Source organism: Lepisma saccharinum, chromosome 1 (assembly GCF_977018435.1).
Source record: "Lepisma saccharinum chromosome 1, izLepSacc3.1, whole genome shotgun sequence".
Lineage (NCBI taxonomy): Eukaryota > Metazoa > Arthropoda > Insecta > Zygentoma > Lepismatidae > Lepisma > Lepisma saccharinum.
Genome location: NC_139229.1, coordinates 71,432,736 through 71,449,857, shown reverse-complemented (window position 1 = coordinate 71,449,857; position 17,122 = coordinate 71,432,736). Strand labels below are relative to the sequence as shown.

Below are 17,122 nucleotides of genomic sequence, written 5' to 3'. Positions count from 1 at the left end.
TTCGATTTTTTTTCCTGTAAAACATAAAAGTCAAAAAACTTCTAATGTGCGCTCGACTCTCACACCTTGTCGGTCATACCTTATGCGCATCATTGTTATACTCATGACGGATGCCACCCTAGGAACAAAGTCAAGCCACATGTTTCGGTCATAATGACCAACATGACGTAATTGATATGCACCAGTTTGTCATTTTGACCAACATGGCAGTTCAAATTGTAAAAAATTGCCTTTTTAATACATTGAATCCATACTTAACTGCATATTTTGGTGAAAATAACTAGATATGTATATACATATTAGTACATTTTTACTACATATATATCCGTTCCCTGCCTCTTACATAAAACTCTTAATTTTTGAAATTCTGAAAATTTTAAAATATGGCTTAAATGGTGGAATATGAAAACATAACCTTATTTCACTTTTTTTTTATCTAATGTAGTTTTAACTTTGGTTATTGTGTTTAAATATTAACTAACTGAACTTTTTTCTGTTCCGAACAATAACAAGCTTTCTGATTTTTGTATCTTGAAATGAACGATGCTAATTTCCAGGGGCAAGAGGTCAACAGACCTTTTCAACCCTTCCCCCTCCTGATGCCCATGGTGTCTTCTACTTCAGAAAGTTGCATTGTTTCAGAGTAGCATTGTCATGTCATTGTGTGAATAAAAAATTGTTGGTAGGTGTTGCCTCTGCCTGTTGTCCTACATAGCGCATGCTCACTTCCAGAACAGTTCTTTTGGGGGGGGGGGGGGCAGGGATGAGGGGCATATGATTATATGAAACATAGGATTATGGAAACACTACTGTAGTAATCTTGACATACAAGATTCTATTTGCTGATAAAAACATGTAAAGTTATAGTTGCCAGATCTGTTCATTGTTTTTACTTATAATGTATATTTTCTTCTTCTCCAGGTTGGTTTCATAGATTATATAGTCCACCCATTGTGGGAAACTTGGGCTGATTTGGTACATCCTGATGCGCAGGACATTTTAGACACTCTCGAAGAGAACAGAGACTGGTATCAGAGCATGCTTCCTCCAAGTCCTCCCTCCGCAGGCTCCGATCTGAAGGAAGAGGAAGACTACGAAGAGGAAGATGAAGAAGAAGAAGAAGCTGCAGGTTCCAGCGGCGCATCGGGGTCGACCGCGATGGGCCGCAGTTCGCTAGGGGCTCCTTCTGACCAAATCCGTTTCCAAGTCACCCTAGAGGAAAGCGAGGCTGGCGAGAGCAGCGACACAGGGATGTGACGGAGGTTCCTGGGCCTCTGCAGGAAGCTGCAGGAAAAAGTGCAGCTGTGGTGGAGAAGCAAGTGAGAGCAGCAAAGTTAGTTGCAGGCTTTTTACAACCTGACTAACCTATAGTGCTGTAGTGCGGGCAGCACGAGATGTGCCTCGGGGCTACGAAAGGTCAGAAGAGGAGACAGACTTCGGTGCGGGTCACCATAACTTAAAAAAAGCTTGTATTTAAAAAAAAGGAGAACTTCTTTTTGAGACTGACCTCAAGTGGTATTGGGGACATTTACGTAGGAGAATTGAGCAGGACTCGGACATGAACTGGTACCACAGAACGCTGGACGTACTGAAGAATATTATCAGGGTGACGATACTACGAGCCCTGGTGGCTCTCGGCTTTATCTTCAACCTTCCGTCTCTTTCTCTCTCTCTCTCTCTCTTTATTAATCCTATCAAACCATTTCCCCCACATCCCATTTTCTGACAAAAATATATAAAAAATACAAAAAAATACCCTACAAAAAATCCAAAGAAACGGGCAGCCTATGATACCGAAGGAAAGTGATATATTGTACAGTCTTGTCCAGCCTCTCATGAATTAAGAAAAAGAAAAGCTGAGTAGTCAGAATAAGATGTGCATTCATGTGCTATTTGTTTATCAGTAGGGAAAGTAAAAAAAGAGCCTTTAGAAATGTGTGTGGCCTCAAATTTGTTTTTTCTTTTAGTTTCAAAGATTGCGAATGTGTACTTCTGTTCATCCCTTTACTCTCCCCTCCCCTCCTCTTTACAAGGCTTTGTCTCAGAAATATGTGATGCACAGTTCTTTGCGGAAGACAGCATTCTATATTAGGATGGCCGCTTTTGTGTGTGTTTCTTTACATATATATGTACGTGCGTGTTTTATGTATACATACTTTTAAAAAAAATGAACTGAGAGAGAGCGGGAAAAGTTCAGCATGTACAAAGTTGATCGGGCTTGGTTACCACAGTGAGATATGTTATGGCCACTAAATAAGAGGATGTACGTTGCGTTCTCTTAGCTCCGAGCAAATATAAAAAAAATACGCAAACTGAACCTAGTAGCTCAAGGAAATAACATGCAAAAAAAAAAAAGTGTTAACAGCTCTTATGTGTGAACAGTTAATTATTTTTGTTAAAAAGTGTGTGCATGGCCAGTATTTTTTGAAGGAAGTTACCAATACTCTGTATCTGGGAAAAAAATAAACCTTTCTTTTAAATGCATTTAAGGAAGAAATCGTTAATTTTTTTAGGAAAAAAAAGAAGGGACGAAACAGCAGAGAATATGGTAAACTGAACGAGTAGCCCATCCATGCTGGAATGAACAGATCTGATACTCTTCTCAGGTGTTTATGCCAAGTCCAGGTTTAAAAAATTGACTGGTGATGTCATTGTTAGTTGCAGTAGTGACATAACTTTGTGTAACAACTTTTAAGTATACATGCTATCCTTTACCTTCCTGTCAATTTTGATAGTAAGCAAAAACCAAAGAGAAACTGACATTAGTTGACATCGTGTGCAAGAGATCCAGCCATTTATACTTCATCAGGCCCACTAAAAGAAGAAAATCTACACAAAAATGTTTACTCTGAATTATTTGCTACATCTGTTGAGACTTTATAATTTTTGTCTTGGGTGAAAAAGTAAATATATCAATTCGTCGTGTGAAAACCAGGTGATGTAGCTCCGATTTATCAGATTTACAGGAGAGGAAATGATTTCTTACGAATATCTTAAACTCTTAAAATAAATCAGTAAGGATTAGATATGGAGATCTAACTCCAAATAAAGATCTTCAGAGTAGATATCTGAAGCAAAACTGAGAGGCATTTTTTGGAGTTACGCTTCTCTAGTTCTCATACGAGGAATTACGCTAGTTTCCATATGTACTTGAAAGACAGTGTGTATACTATTTTGTATTATTTGCAATGTACATAAAAATTACTCTATTTTGATAATTGTTGACAATGTGATGCATTTCTAAAAATTGAGGAAATTGTAAATTAATTATAACAATATTTATGCATACAAAAACAAAATTATGTACATCAAACATTGAGTATGGTACTAACTATTGCCTATCACAGTTCCACTAAAATCCAAGAAAATTATCTTGACTTTTATATCAGTCATATTTTCAAACAACATACCTTTATTGTTAATGTTGTTACAGTTTGAAATGTCAATTCACAGTATTTGAAGTTTTTTTTATTCAATTTTAATGTTTAAAAAGAAGACAGCAGGGAAAGTAGCACACTGGTTCGGTAACTTGAGAAATTATATGTATACTTGTGTGGTATTTTGTTATAACTCTATGAATAATGCTGACTTGGGGATTTTTCCTATCATATATTGTGGCAGATCATATTAATCCATCAGTCCTCCCCCCCCCCACCTTCTTAACATAGCAAATTATACATGTGCACACACAGAGGTTATGGAATTTTAAATGTGCTAATGCAGCATCCGTATTATGATGGTGTTTGCTAGGAATCAAATACGCTTCTAAGAAATGCCTTACATAGTTTTAAAGTACTAACATATATATATATATATCTTCGCCCATGAAATATCTTCGTTGAGGAAAAAAATGTTTTATCATTCTTGATTAGTCTGTAGCATAGTGGTCATGTTGTGAATCTTTGTCTAATGCAGAGGAGAGAAAAAATCTGTGTGTTTGCATCTTGTGAAGCATGTGACTTTTGTTCTCTACTCAATATGTTTCATTTGAAAGCGTGGTCTACTGAGAGGGCCGAGAATGGGCTACAATGAATAAATATCTTGCACAATAAAGAACACACTCACTTTACGCAGATCCCCTTTTCATTATTCAAATACATAACAATATGTATTTCACATCCGCACAGGAAATATTCATATATGCTTGGAAAAGCCCCAAATTGTCAGGTATCTGTTCAATAAATTGAAACTAAAATTTTTATCTATTCACGTTTTTTAATTTTTTTTTTCTGAAAAGAGAAAATTACCTAATAGGGAGGCTTTGTTATAAATAATGGGCAAATAATTCAAGAATGTTATCCCACTAACCTACAAGCATTTTGTCAAAATGTGTCCACCACAGATACTCTGTAGAAAATAGAATAAATATTGGACAGTCAGTTGTATGTCTGTGTGCATCAACATCTATTTAGTTCCAATGTTGGGTAACAGAGGCTATTAAAAAAAAGTGTTAAAAGAAGTTGTTTCATAGGATGAATATGTTTGGTAAATATATTTGTGCTGTGTTCTATATTTGCATTTAGAATTTACACATATTGTCATTTCTTTCTGTAAAGTATCGCTGAATCCCCTGTACATGATAATATTGTACATATGTATACATATATAAATATAATATATATTTTATTTAGTACCTTGCCACAAATGTACCTCAATATGTAAAATATACTCGTCATTTTTTTTCTTATTTTAACCCACCCAAGTTTGCAGTTTTCTTTTTTTTATGTACAAAAAATTGATATCAAGTAACAGGATCGACACATGCTCAGTCCAAAGGGGCAAGATGCCAGGTCAGTCTGTTAGGTACAGAAATTAATGGAATTTATTTTTAAAAAAGTATAAAGCTGCACTCATGTGATTAATGCTATACCATCTCAAAATTCAGTAAAAGCCTAGCATAATTATGGTCAATACATTTTTTTTTTTTAAATTAGAGAAGCAGAAATGTTTTTTCCATCTTTTTCCCTAATGCATGTCCAAATGACAGCCTATTTTACATACACGGACTCTATCCATGTACAAAAATGCACAAAATGTGTTTAAGTACACACAACATATCATATTATATAAGCAAAATAACATTTTTGTACATATATTTGTTGTGGTTAGCTCAAAACCTTGACAAAACTAACAATTTCATGTAAATTTTAGCAGAGTAACCTGCCATCTTGCTCCGAAACACATACTCAGCAGTGAACAACTTTTTTTTTTTCTTGGTACCCATTGTTATTGCATAATGTTAGGAGAGACATGCTTGCACTCTTTCATTACATAAAGCAAATGTCATGTGACAGGTTTTTGTTTTTCATTTATCAGTTCTTTTGTTGAATTGGAATGTATAAAAATAAAATGTTAATTGATATGGGACAGTGTCCAGCATTTGTAGTGTATTAAGTCTAAATGAAACACGAGTGAGTGAACTGAGGGTTTAAAAAAATGTATAGATACAAGAGGATTTATTTTCTTGTTTTATTGTCTGGGTTATCATACAAGTTGTATAACATGTGCTGCAGTCAGTCTATCAATAAAACTTCAAGTTTTGATATTGTGTTTTTTCCTTAGCCTTTTAGCACAATAGCAGTTAAATTACATGAAATATACTCTCTTGCTTTCCTGGGGGAGGGGGGGGAGTTAAGAGAGGAAACTTTTTATGCGATTCATTGCAGGATATTGCACCATACTTACACTAAATATATTGCATAATGTACTAATTTTTATTATGAACAAAGACGAACCAGATGTGGAACATGGGCAGTAGTTTGGGGGGCTGTGAACTAATTAATTAAAACTATGTAAGGGACAGTGTATCTCGTAAACATTTCATGTCGTAACACTAGTATATGTGCAACAGGGAACAAAAAATCTCGTCGCATATTCAAACCTAAAAAAAATGTAAATTGCCAACCCTGAGTAACCAGCAATCTTATCACATTTTGTACAGTTCTCATTCCTGTAAGGTTAGTGCCAATGTTGCACCTTTAATAATTAATAGACAGTGAAAATTCCAGTAGCAAATAACCTGGCAGTGAACTTTTGTCTGTAAAAGAGAAATTTGCATATTATATGTACGAATATGGGCTACGTAAAATTAGAATCTCCACTCTCAAGATAGTCTTGCTGGTCTCCTATCATCTCCTCACTCGTATTGGGGAGTTACTGCTTTCCAATCATCGTTGCGTTTGATCTAACTTTATAAATATATGACGTTAGGGATAATTTTTCAAAACTGTCATGAATTTTCAAGAATGTCACTTACTATTTTCAATTATAATCAACTTTATATGCTATTTCAAGCAGGATACATAGTTCCAAAGCACTGAAATTGTCCCCTCTCCATAGGATTCGAACCATGTCCCATTAATGAAAATTGATTGATTTTACTTTGCGTTTTGTGCCTGTTGGCTAATTTGCGAAGATGGGGATGAGTGATGAAATGATGAAATTGATGAATGGACATTCACAAACAACCAAGCCTGAGCGGGATTCGAACCCGGGACCCCTAGTGTTGCAGCGCAATGAGCTAACCACTCGGCCACTGGGTGTAAAAAAATATTCTTAATGTTTCTTGGAACAATTTTTGTTCTCAGAATTTAAAATAGCGAAATGATTCTTGGAAAGGTAGGCAAAGAAAATATTACCCTCACCCCCCCTGGCTGGCCTTAGGTGGGGGCCATACATTATACTCAGGGCTGTAACCAAAATATTTTCAGAAGTCAGAAAAAAATAGAAAATTTTTATTCCTTAGTCTGAAGTATAGTGTTCTATACAATCGTAATTTTCTACTATAACTTGACAAGTTTAAAAACAAGATGCTGCAAATAGCTGTTGCGCAGCTCTCACCACATTTCCCCACTCCATTCTCCACAGCGACGTTGGTTCGCAGTGTTGCAGCCTGGAGGGAGCGGATTGATCTGAGGATTTTCAACGAAATTTGTATTAGCTTTTTCCTGGGCTGTTTTCTATCTGTCGTAGTACAGAAATTCAATTCCCCTTTCACCAACGACTCTTTTCTTTCTTTTAACACTTGAACTCCCCAATGGCACAGTGGTACCGTCGTCGCCTTGTATGGAGGCACATAGTGGTTCAGATCCCACTTTAAACTGTACGTCCAGTCCCGATTAGCCTTACTGTGCATAAAGTGGACTTAAAACAACAAATCAATCCAATCCAATTCTTTTAAAACTTGAGAAACCGTCCATTTAGATACTCCCGTGGCGGCGCTTGTGGACTGGACAACATTATACTTAAGTTTATGTAACTCCTTCTAATTTCCCAAATATGTTGCAACATTGTAAACAATTTCTCTGGCCCGTCCTCTAAGGGGCTTTCCAGAGCAGATTGTGGATTTCGTTGGACCTGGCATGATTTGATTTTTGCATTTCAAAAATATGCATCCAAGAGTAAAGAGCAAGAACATTTCAGTGCTTTAAAAAAGAACACAGGCAAGCATGTTATCAGATTACCTTCTGGTAGTGATTGTTGTACTATAAACAAAATAACCCCCACCCCACTCGGCTTTAAAAAAAAATCAGGCCACTGCTCGATGTGGCATTCAGAAAATGAAGTCATTCGCCCAGTAGTAGATATGAGCCGGCACCGACAATCTATACAGTAAAAATAGTTTGTCATATTTGTTTTAGCTTAATTTTGCTGAGTTGGCACCACTCCTAGTCTCAAGGCCAGACCAGTACCTAGACGAGTGGTGGGGAGGATGAGGTAATAGGAAGTGCTCTGCAGGGATCTGCGCATATGGGGACTTGTCAGGCTATATTACGCAAGATCAATAAGCAGGCAGAACAAACAATAAATATGTGAGGTTCTAAATTGGGGTTTCTTTTTTTCATGGTTAAATGTTCATTATATTTAATTTTGACGGCTGTGTTGAATTTACATTGTTTCATGTAAATTAATATTACCAAGTCATGATTTTATAATTAAATTAATAGCGCATATTAGCTATTTTTGATTGAAATGTTTTTTGATTCTTTTGACACACTTAAAAATATCCCAAATTATAGAAATCACATTTTAAGCAAGTACTAAATAAAATTAGTGTTCAATGTAGTTATGAAAAGTCAGAGTAGTTGCTTCATTGGAACCACCAGATAAACCCACAATAAACTGTGCACAATCAATTATTTTTATCTGGCATGGGGCACCCTGAAGGGCTGGCCCTCGGGAGAGTGCCCAAATTGCCCCTCCCTGGGTCAGCTCTGCCCCCGTGCCCCCCAAGAAAAGCCAGCATGAGACGAAATGTGGTGCAATGTGTTACCGTTCGATCAATATGTACGTTCAGTTTTAAATGTATACGTTCAAACAGAGGCAATTGCCGTTAACATGTAGCAGATTTTTGCGCAATGGCTAAAGGATATGATGGTGATAGTCATGAATGAAGCGAAGGAATCATGTATGTGCTTCATTGGAAATATTGTTGTTAAGCTTTTAAGTTTGGCGGCTTTACCATTCTACAATAGCTTCATCTTATGAAATAGTTGAAGTGGTTTTATTTTGTGTAAGCTTTTGTTTAGTTTGTGTTTGTTAATATAAATCAATTAATTTCATAATTATTTTTTTGCATTCTTGTTTTACTTTTATTGTGCGTATTGATGTCGATTTGTTAATGATATCTTGAGAGAGAAAGCATTCAATACTCACATCACAAATTTGTGTGTGTTTTTGATACTATTCTTAGTACAGTATATTTGAAATTAAAAGTAATTTCTTATCTTTTGTTTGTTATAACAAAAACTCTCCCCCTGGAAATTTTTTAGGCCAGTATTGTTGGTGGGGGAAATCCCCCCCCCCCAGGATTTCACACCCTGCTCTTGAGAAGAGCACTGAACAATTCATATGCACAGTGTGGAAATGTTTTTTTGAGGATTCCCCTTTGAAATTCACATTTAGTGATGATTTTTAGGTTATTTTCATGAATTAATTCTATATTATCTATTGAAAATATGTTTCGGGAACTTTTAGACAATGTTTTCTTTTACTTCCAAAAAATTATTACAGGAAAAAAATTATAAATGTAACATATTATACACTGTGTTTCTGTGACCTTGAATCACACTGACAGGGTCGATGGAGACCGACCCAAGTACCAATATAAGATGAGGAACCCTGGCCCGGAAAGGAGTCATTAAAAAGTTATAAGCCAAAACTACTTGGGGCTGTCTATGACAGTGGAATAAGACAACCGACAGATTCGGCTTGTAGATTTAATACAGACATTACTGCAGTATATCATAGCACTCTATGACAGGAACGTTACAGTAGGCGTTCAAAATGGCAGCACCCAGTATTGATGCAGGTTTGACAGTGGCACAAGAAGCTCTGTTGCATGTGCTCTAGCAACCCTGTAATCATTCTGACAGTATCGCAGGCACCAAGAATTCTTGCCAAGAAGGGATGCCAAGCAGTGCACCCTAAAAACTGCAATATATTGCAGGCTCACAAGGATATGGCAACCGGGTTAATCTCCAACTAGGTTTGGCTTGTAACTTCTTAATTGTGTTTCCGGACTTGGGGGTTTCTTGTCTCATATTGGTACTTGGGTCAGTCTCCAACCACCGTGCCAGTTTGATTCAAGGTCACGGAAACACCCTACATACCCGTCGAAAGAAAATTCTGGGGAAAAACTGTATTTTCATGCTCATCCGGGAAACCAACCGTTCCACTGCCAAAATGGAATTTCTTGGTTTAATATTCTTTGAAATCCTCAAACTTAACTAACCCCCCCCCCCCCCAAGCTAGGAATTTCCACTTCAAGCGCTGATACTATGCAAAATTGAAAAATATTTCTTCTGGGTACAACATCCTCTCTTATTCTGGAGGCTCTGCAAACACAGATGCTGCTGCTGTCGATCAGTCTCGAGGTTCAATAGGATATGTGTGACTTGAACAGCTCACGTCAGCTACATCTTGTAACTGAGCTTCACCTGCTTCCTCCAACCACCCAAACCAGTTTATTGATGGCAACTCCAGGAAAGAGTCAAAAGCTCAGAACCATTTTCAGTGTCTTTATTTTATTGTGCTATTTTTGTATCTCGTGTGGTGTTAAAAAAAAACTTGTTTGATTGATTTTGATAGCAGCTAATATGAGACATATGGTAACCTTAACATAGGCTATTTTTTCCTGTCAGACAATATGATGATAAGCCCTTTATGTAAAACAAAATTGTGAACAGGCCCCAAACAAGTCTGTTAAAAAACATAACTACATTTTTAAAACTATTCCTTTATTCATTACTTAACAAGAACTAACACCATACTTGTTTCCGGGGATAAAATATCCTTACCGATTAAAAGCTGAGGCTGTAAAGGAGCACACACAAGGACAAACAGGATAGCTCGACTCCACAAAGGATTATTCTGGCAGTGGATCCAGGTGCCACAGCCTCGTTGGCCTGCAACAAACAGTTACTATGGTTGACTTTTGGGTGTCTTACTAGGTTGTCACCCCTCAAATCCAAACTTGTACTGAAGGAAGGGATCCATGTATGTTTTCATACACTGAATACTACAAGGGTCGTTCAAGGTTGACCAAGACTTTCATGCGTAAAATATTAATGAATCAGTGTAGCGCTGCATTACTTCGGCAGGACAGACCATGATTCCTTGCAAGTAACCATGATCCTTTGCGACACACTTGGCGCATGCGCAGTACTTGGTGGCAAGTAGTGTATCTGTTGCTGTGGAACAGCGGCGTATAATGAAATTTCTCGTGAAAGAGAAGGTGAAACCTGCTGAAATTTTGCGTAGACTGCAAGCACAGTATGGGGAACAAACACTGTCACGGGCAAGAGTGTACGAATGGTGTCATAAGGGTTCCCCTCCACCCAAAAAAAGCAAAGAGCTGCCGTCTACCAGTAAGATCTTGGGAACTGTCTACTGGAACATGAAAGGTGTTATCCACGTTGATTCTTTTGGAGAAGGGTGCTACAATTAATGCCCAGTATTACTCAACACTGCTTACCGGTGTTGTCCATGGGGCCGTTCAGAAGAAAAAACCTGGAATGTTGTCGAAACATGTAATTCTTCTCCATCACAATGCCAGGCCACACACAGCCCATTTGACTCAAACAACACTGGCCAACTTGCACTGGGAGGTTTTACCACACAGTCCTTACAGTCCAGATTTAGCCCCCAGTGATTTCCACTTGTTTGGGGCTCTTAAAGAGCATTTGAGCAGGATGCACTTCCAGATAGATGAAGAACTCAAGAACGCTGTCCTGCAGTGGTTATGACACCAACCTACTTCTTTCTACGCCAAAGGCATCATGGAACTGGACGTTCAGGGGGAATACTTTCAAAAACTGACATAGGTTGGTGCTTCTATGTATGTATATTTCCTGTGTAAGTCTTGGTCAACCTTGAACGACCCTTGTATTTTACAGTTCTACAAAATAGGTGAACCGTTTTTGAATACAAATAACATTTTATTACATAAAAAAATTGTAACATACATAAAAAAGCAACAATTCTATTTTACAGAAACAAGAAGAAAGGAATTTTCTTCAATAACTTAATAACACATTTTAAAAACAGACATGAGAAGTGATGTATGAAATTTACAGTGCCAGTTAATATATATGTACACACACGCCCACCCACTCTTTCCTTCTTTTAGAGAATATCTAGTTACTTAACATTTTCCATTATTTACAAAACTCAAGTTCTATTATATATGTTTGACAACAATGTAACTTTTAGATCAGATATATTTTCTTATATTAAAAAAATAACAAAATAACCATAGACTAGATAAACTAAATCATAAGAATTAAGAAAGAAACAGACATATTGTACCTGTTGTTCATTTTAGTTAAAAAAAAAAATATCATGCACTGTTAAAAACCTACTTTTGAATTGTTTATATATTGCAATGAATAAAACTGTAATAAGATGTCATGTCACATGCTAACGCCTTGTAATTATATTGTTTCATAAAGGAAACAGTTCATACTCCTGCTTTTAATTTTCAATGTGAATGTGTGTGGCTGACATGATAAAAAAACAACTATTTACTTCACTGATTGATTTAACAGCATGCTTTGTTATAAACATTAACATATTTTACTCTCATTCATGTCTGGGAAATTGTACATGGTTTACTATTAATATCTTTGCATTTGATATGGTTAATAATGAAATATTTCATCTGTAGTTTTCACTCTTGTTAAAATCTCCATCTACCAACTCCCTGTTCATCATTTATGATTTCATTTATGTTACTCTACATGAACATAAACTCTATAAGAGTTCTCAAATATCATTTCACATTCCTTTTGTAAAAGGTTTAAGTGTTCTAATTCTGTACACCAGGTCACAAACACATTTCCTTGCATAAAAAGTTTCATGTTATTAAAGCTGTTTTTCTTTATCACCTATTCGAAACATGATATGTTCTGGACACATCAATCTGGTGTTCAGTTTCTTCAAATTCAGGTTTCACAGTTACCGAGCCATCACTGACTCTATGGTGTGCCCGTAGGGGGATATATCGGCTTTGGTACTTTGTAGCATCTGGTACGACCTGTGCCGGAAATTGAATGCTGCCACCTACATTGACGTCAGCTCTGGGCTGGTAGACTGATGTTGCAGGCCTATCCAAACCCCTGCGGTAAAAATTTGGTGGGCTACGAGGATGTAGTGGTATCACCTCTGCTGCGGCAAGAGGCGGGAAGTATTTCGGTCTTCTTTTTGAATCCTCATTTGCAGTAGGAGCATATGGCATTGCTGCTAGTCTTGCACTGTGAATAAGAAATGCCTGCGGTGCATTGTTGCTAGCTAACGGGGCAGGCTGCGGAGGTGAGATTGTGTGCGAGAATGTTAATTTTGCATATTCTTCCGCCTGAGTCAACAGTGTTGCCAACCTTGGCGGAAGAAATTGAACCATGATCGGTTGTGGTGCTGATTGGGCAGTCTTGTGCTGAAACGACGGTGCCAAATCTCCACTTGTATTACTTAGAGATCTACCAGTCCCGGAAGTACCGGTATTTCTCCACTGGTCCCACGATTGCACTGGCTGTATTGGTGGTGGGCTTAAATCAATGGACGGAAGCCATTTTGGTATATGTCGAGGTCTAACTGAGGAAACTCGAGATATATCTGGTCTCGACGGGGCCGATTCACTAGTAGCATCACTGGTACTGTTGACAGGTTTTGTCGGAATCAATAAAACTGGTGACGAAAGGTTATGGGTTGAATTCGCTGGTGCAGCTGTATGGTTCTTTAGAAGAATCTTGGGAACAATCAGTGGTGGACTGAAAGATCTCGCTGCATCTTCACGGTTTCCGTCAGGAGCCAGACTGTTGCTCACATTATCGTGCACACTGTCACTCTCGGGTGAATACCATGGACTTCCGCGGATACCGGTTAATCCCAAATGAAGCACTTCTACTGGGGTACTAGCTTGATCTGGTTCACTCAATCCAGCCAAGTCCTCGTCTCCTATTTTAACCACTGGGGTTCCTTTTAGTATGGATGTTGATGGTGCCTGGAGGACAGGTGTTTCTGTGCCTTGTGAAACAACATAGTTTCGTACATCGTTCTCAATGCCCTGCAAAAAGAAAGACATAATTAATAAACCTAGGTACTTAATAACCCATTTCTATGTGCAGAATACCAATTATCTTTTTCACATTACACATTTCATTTCTACATGAGTGACAATGAAATTCAGCATCCGGACAGAAGCATTCTGGTGCTGCATATGAAAAAGGCAAAACAATCAAGGACCAAGAATAACTATTTCCCACATGTGATATGGCTCGTCAAAATTTCCACTTGCTGTTTTATTCCAAATATTTTTCCAAGAAAATCTTAAACCAAGCGCGCGGACCTCGAGACAAAAATATGGACCGTTTGTCATGTGCGTAAGGTATTATCGTTATCAAAAGATTGCAACGCTGACAGAGCAAAGCAGGGAAAGTCATCCACTGTGTAATCCCATTTCTCTCACTGTTCAATGGTGGAGCCGTCATTGTTCTCATTCGCCTTGTCTACGGTTACTGGTACAGGGTTTAGTCAACACCAAAATTCTGGAGACTCCAAGCAGGAATCGAACCTAGGACCTCTTGGAGTGTTAATCATTTGAAGTGATAATAATTTTGGCTTTTACGTGAAAAGTTGAAAGTTATCTGTATGTTTACATATTCAAAATATAGTAATCCTATCTACAGCCATTTGCAGACATAGGTCACTGAAGGCCTTGTTTCCTAACAGCAACTCTGAAGTAAAGTATATAACTTAATAGAAATCTGAAAAATAATATGCAACCAATAGTCTTATACATTCATACATGCCCATGCATTTGCTAATATCCATTGCATATAACATAGTTTTCACTTACAGTTGATGGCCAACCATCAGGAGTAGAGGGTGGTGGTATACGAGGTGGATTGCAGTTTCCTGGATACAGTGGAACTGTTATAGGCTCTCCTGATACCATTACTAGTCCTTTTTTGCAAAATGACAAGCTGAAAGAATAGTTGTTACAACAGTTTAATTTTGTCCAAATGAAATACTATGTATGCTACAGCTCACACAACTGTTACAAATATCTACTTAATAGTGAATGCAATATTCACAAAGACACTTAAATGTTCTAGAAATATTTTTTCTTGTATGAACAATGCATTGTAACAGTTTTAATTGTCACGTTTGTAGAACTCAAACTCCCTTCATTAGAAGTTACAAGTAGTTTACTGCTCCCGAAATGTAGCAACAAAAATTGTGTTTTTATGCTTTTAGCAGCCATAAACTCGTACAAGAGAAAAAAATTTCCAAACCTGTTGCCAGGTTCTATATCAGACAAAACACACCAGGAATTAAAATATTACCTTTTTTTTTTTTAAAAAAAAAGAGATTGCAAGCATAATGATGGAAACATGCTAATTGGTCATGCATCCCACATTTGTGGATTTCATCTTTGGTGCATAATGATTTCATCTTCCTGCTTTTAATATTTTTTAAAACCTTTCCACTGTAATCCCTGTTTAATCCAACAACAGTTTCGAAACACAGGAACTTGGAAAATGAAACAAAAAGTAATTAATATTTTACATTCATGATGTTTTGTTCTTTTGAGTTTAACACATGCTTAGCATTCAAGGACTACTGTTTCTACAAAAACAATACATGGTAATACAGGACATGTCATCAGGATTTCAACTCTACTGCCCTACTGTATCATACATGCATAAAATATATTACCATTGGCAGTGGCGTGCCCAGGATTTTCGAAAGGGAGGGGTTATATATACTTTTTCTTGGTAGTCAGCCCTCATTTTGTCATATTTTTCGACCTTTGACGTTCTCTTTTTTAGGAATACTGGGCGAAAGGGGGGGGGGGTTATAACACCCATCAACCCCCCCTTGGGCACGCCACTGACCATTGGCATCTGGAAGGGGAAGGGGGCAAGTGGGGGCCACTCAACCAAAACTTATATATTTCACACATATAATTTCATTTCAGCCACAATAATGTTTGTTCATTATTGCATGCCCCTGCTGGAAATTTCTACTGTTTTCAGTAGAGAGAATCTACTGTTATCAACTGAACTCGACTGTGTCTCTCGGAAATCTACTGACACTCTACAGTATTATATTTAATATGTATGTGGTGATTTTAGCTTAAAATGGTAGCTGTAAGTATTATGTTTCATTCATCCTTATTAAGAATTTTTATTTATATCTGTTTGAAAATCTGAACACAGTATGGGTTTCAAAACACCTATAGATAATATACTGAAAACAGTAGACAAACAGGGCGAACATGATAAATTCATATTTAAGCAATGTTTTTTGAGGGAACACCACTATTATTGGGGAAAATGTGCCTTGTTTGTCCCCCCCCCCCTTGGGAAAATATACCTTCCTTGCCCCTCCCTGGAAAAAATCTTTCGGACTCCATATACATTACCAAATGTACATTACTCATGTATTTGATTTACACAGTAGAATAGTACGAGTAAGACTTTCTGGCACTCACTTTCCATGTTACTTTAATATTTTTTTTAATTTGCTGGGAAAATATACAATTTTGCTATGGTTATAAATCTAGTATATGTTAGCTTGTACAAGTGGACCACATACTGACAATTTTTTGTTAAATTTGTTAGCATAAGTGATGGTCTTTCAGGTTTGAGGTACCATGTATGTGTGTGTGTGTCTATATATATATATATATATATATATATATACAAATAATGAAGGAGACAGTAAGTGTTTTACCACACGAATAGAAATAATTCAATATTTCGCGATCTGAGTTGCATTTTCAAGAAGGTAGGTGCAACAGCCCAGCCCACAGGTGCAACAAACCCAGATGCAAGACCTGCCCCATACTCATCACCTCCCCCACCCTCATCACCTCCCCCACCCTCCTGATCCCTACAGTGGCAGGTGAGTTCACCCTTCACCCTAAGGGCACCTGCCACTCATCCAACCTAATTTACACCCTCATCTGTCAAATCTGCGGCAACTTCTACCTAGGCGAAACCTCCACCCCCTTGAATCTAAGGATAAATAATCACCGTTCCTCCACCCAAAACTCCGATTTCACAGTTGCCATCCACACCAACAGCCATAACACCACCTTCAATAACTGCTTCCGTGTTGCCATCATCCACCTTTTACCCCCCCGCTCTGACACATCTTTCCGCAGGCGATGGGAAAGGGCCTATATAGCAGGCATGCATGCCACTATACCCCCCGGACTCAACCTAGCCAACCACTCTTTCCTCTCCTCCCCGAAACTACCCACCCACCTTACAGTAAACACTGGCTAAAGTATTTCGTGTTTCCTTTCAACTGTTTCTGGCAACACTGACCATAGAGACGCTACGGTCAGTATTCTGTGCCTCTACTCAAAGTGTCGTCAATCTTTTATCTACCTTCTTGAAAATGAGACTCAGATCGCGAAATATTGAATTATTTCTATTCATGTGGTAAGTGTTTACTGTCTCCTTCATTATTTGTATTTATCCGCCCTTCTGGCACCATTTCTAACCCTATTCCTGTATATATATATGTGTGTGTGTGTATGAGGTTATATAATTAAATCTAAATGCATTTGAAAAGTAGTGAGTTAATCTTACAAGGCTAAAGGCAAACTATG

At 37.6% G+C, this 17,122-nt stretch overlaps 2 protein-coding genes across 14 annotated transcripts in view; one reads left to right on the top strand and one right to left on the bottom strand.

Annotated features, from left to right (window-relative positions):
• Window positions 1-5,543, top strand: part of dnc (phosphodiesterase dunce) — an 865,583-nt gene extending 860,040 nt beyond the window's left edge. For all 12 annotated transcript variants that reach the window (XM_083132916.1, XM_083132909.1, XM_083132866.1 and 9 more), the window contains one exon: window positions 922-5,543. In XM_083132916.1, coding sequence (XP_082989042.1) covers window positions 922-1,257 — 336 coding nt within the window. In that variant the 3' untranslated portion in view covers window positions 1,258-5,543. The remainder of the gene's footprint in view (window positions 1-921) is intronic.
• A 5,857-nt stretch (window positions 5,544-11,400) lies between these two features.
• The window catches only part of LOC145996395 (uncharacterized), a 243,414-nt gene continuing 237,692 nt past the window's right edge, over window positions 11,401-17,122 (bottom strand). For both annotated transcript variants that reach the window (XM_083132846.1, XM_083132854.1), the window contains 2 exons: window positions 14,354-14,480; window positions 11,401-13,561 (listed from right to left, as the gene is read on the bottom strand). In XM_083132846.1, the coding sequence (XP_082988972.1) occupies window positions 12,383-13,561; window positions 14,354-14,480 (1,306 nt within the window). In that variant the 3' untranslated portion in view covers window positions 11,401-12,382. The remainder of the gene's footprint in view (window positions 13,562-14,353; window positions 14,481-17,122) is intronic.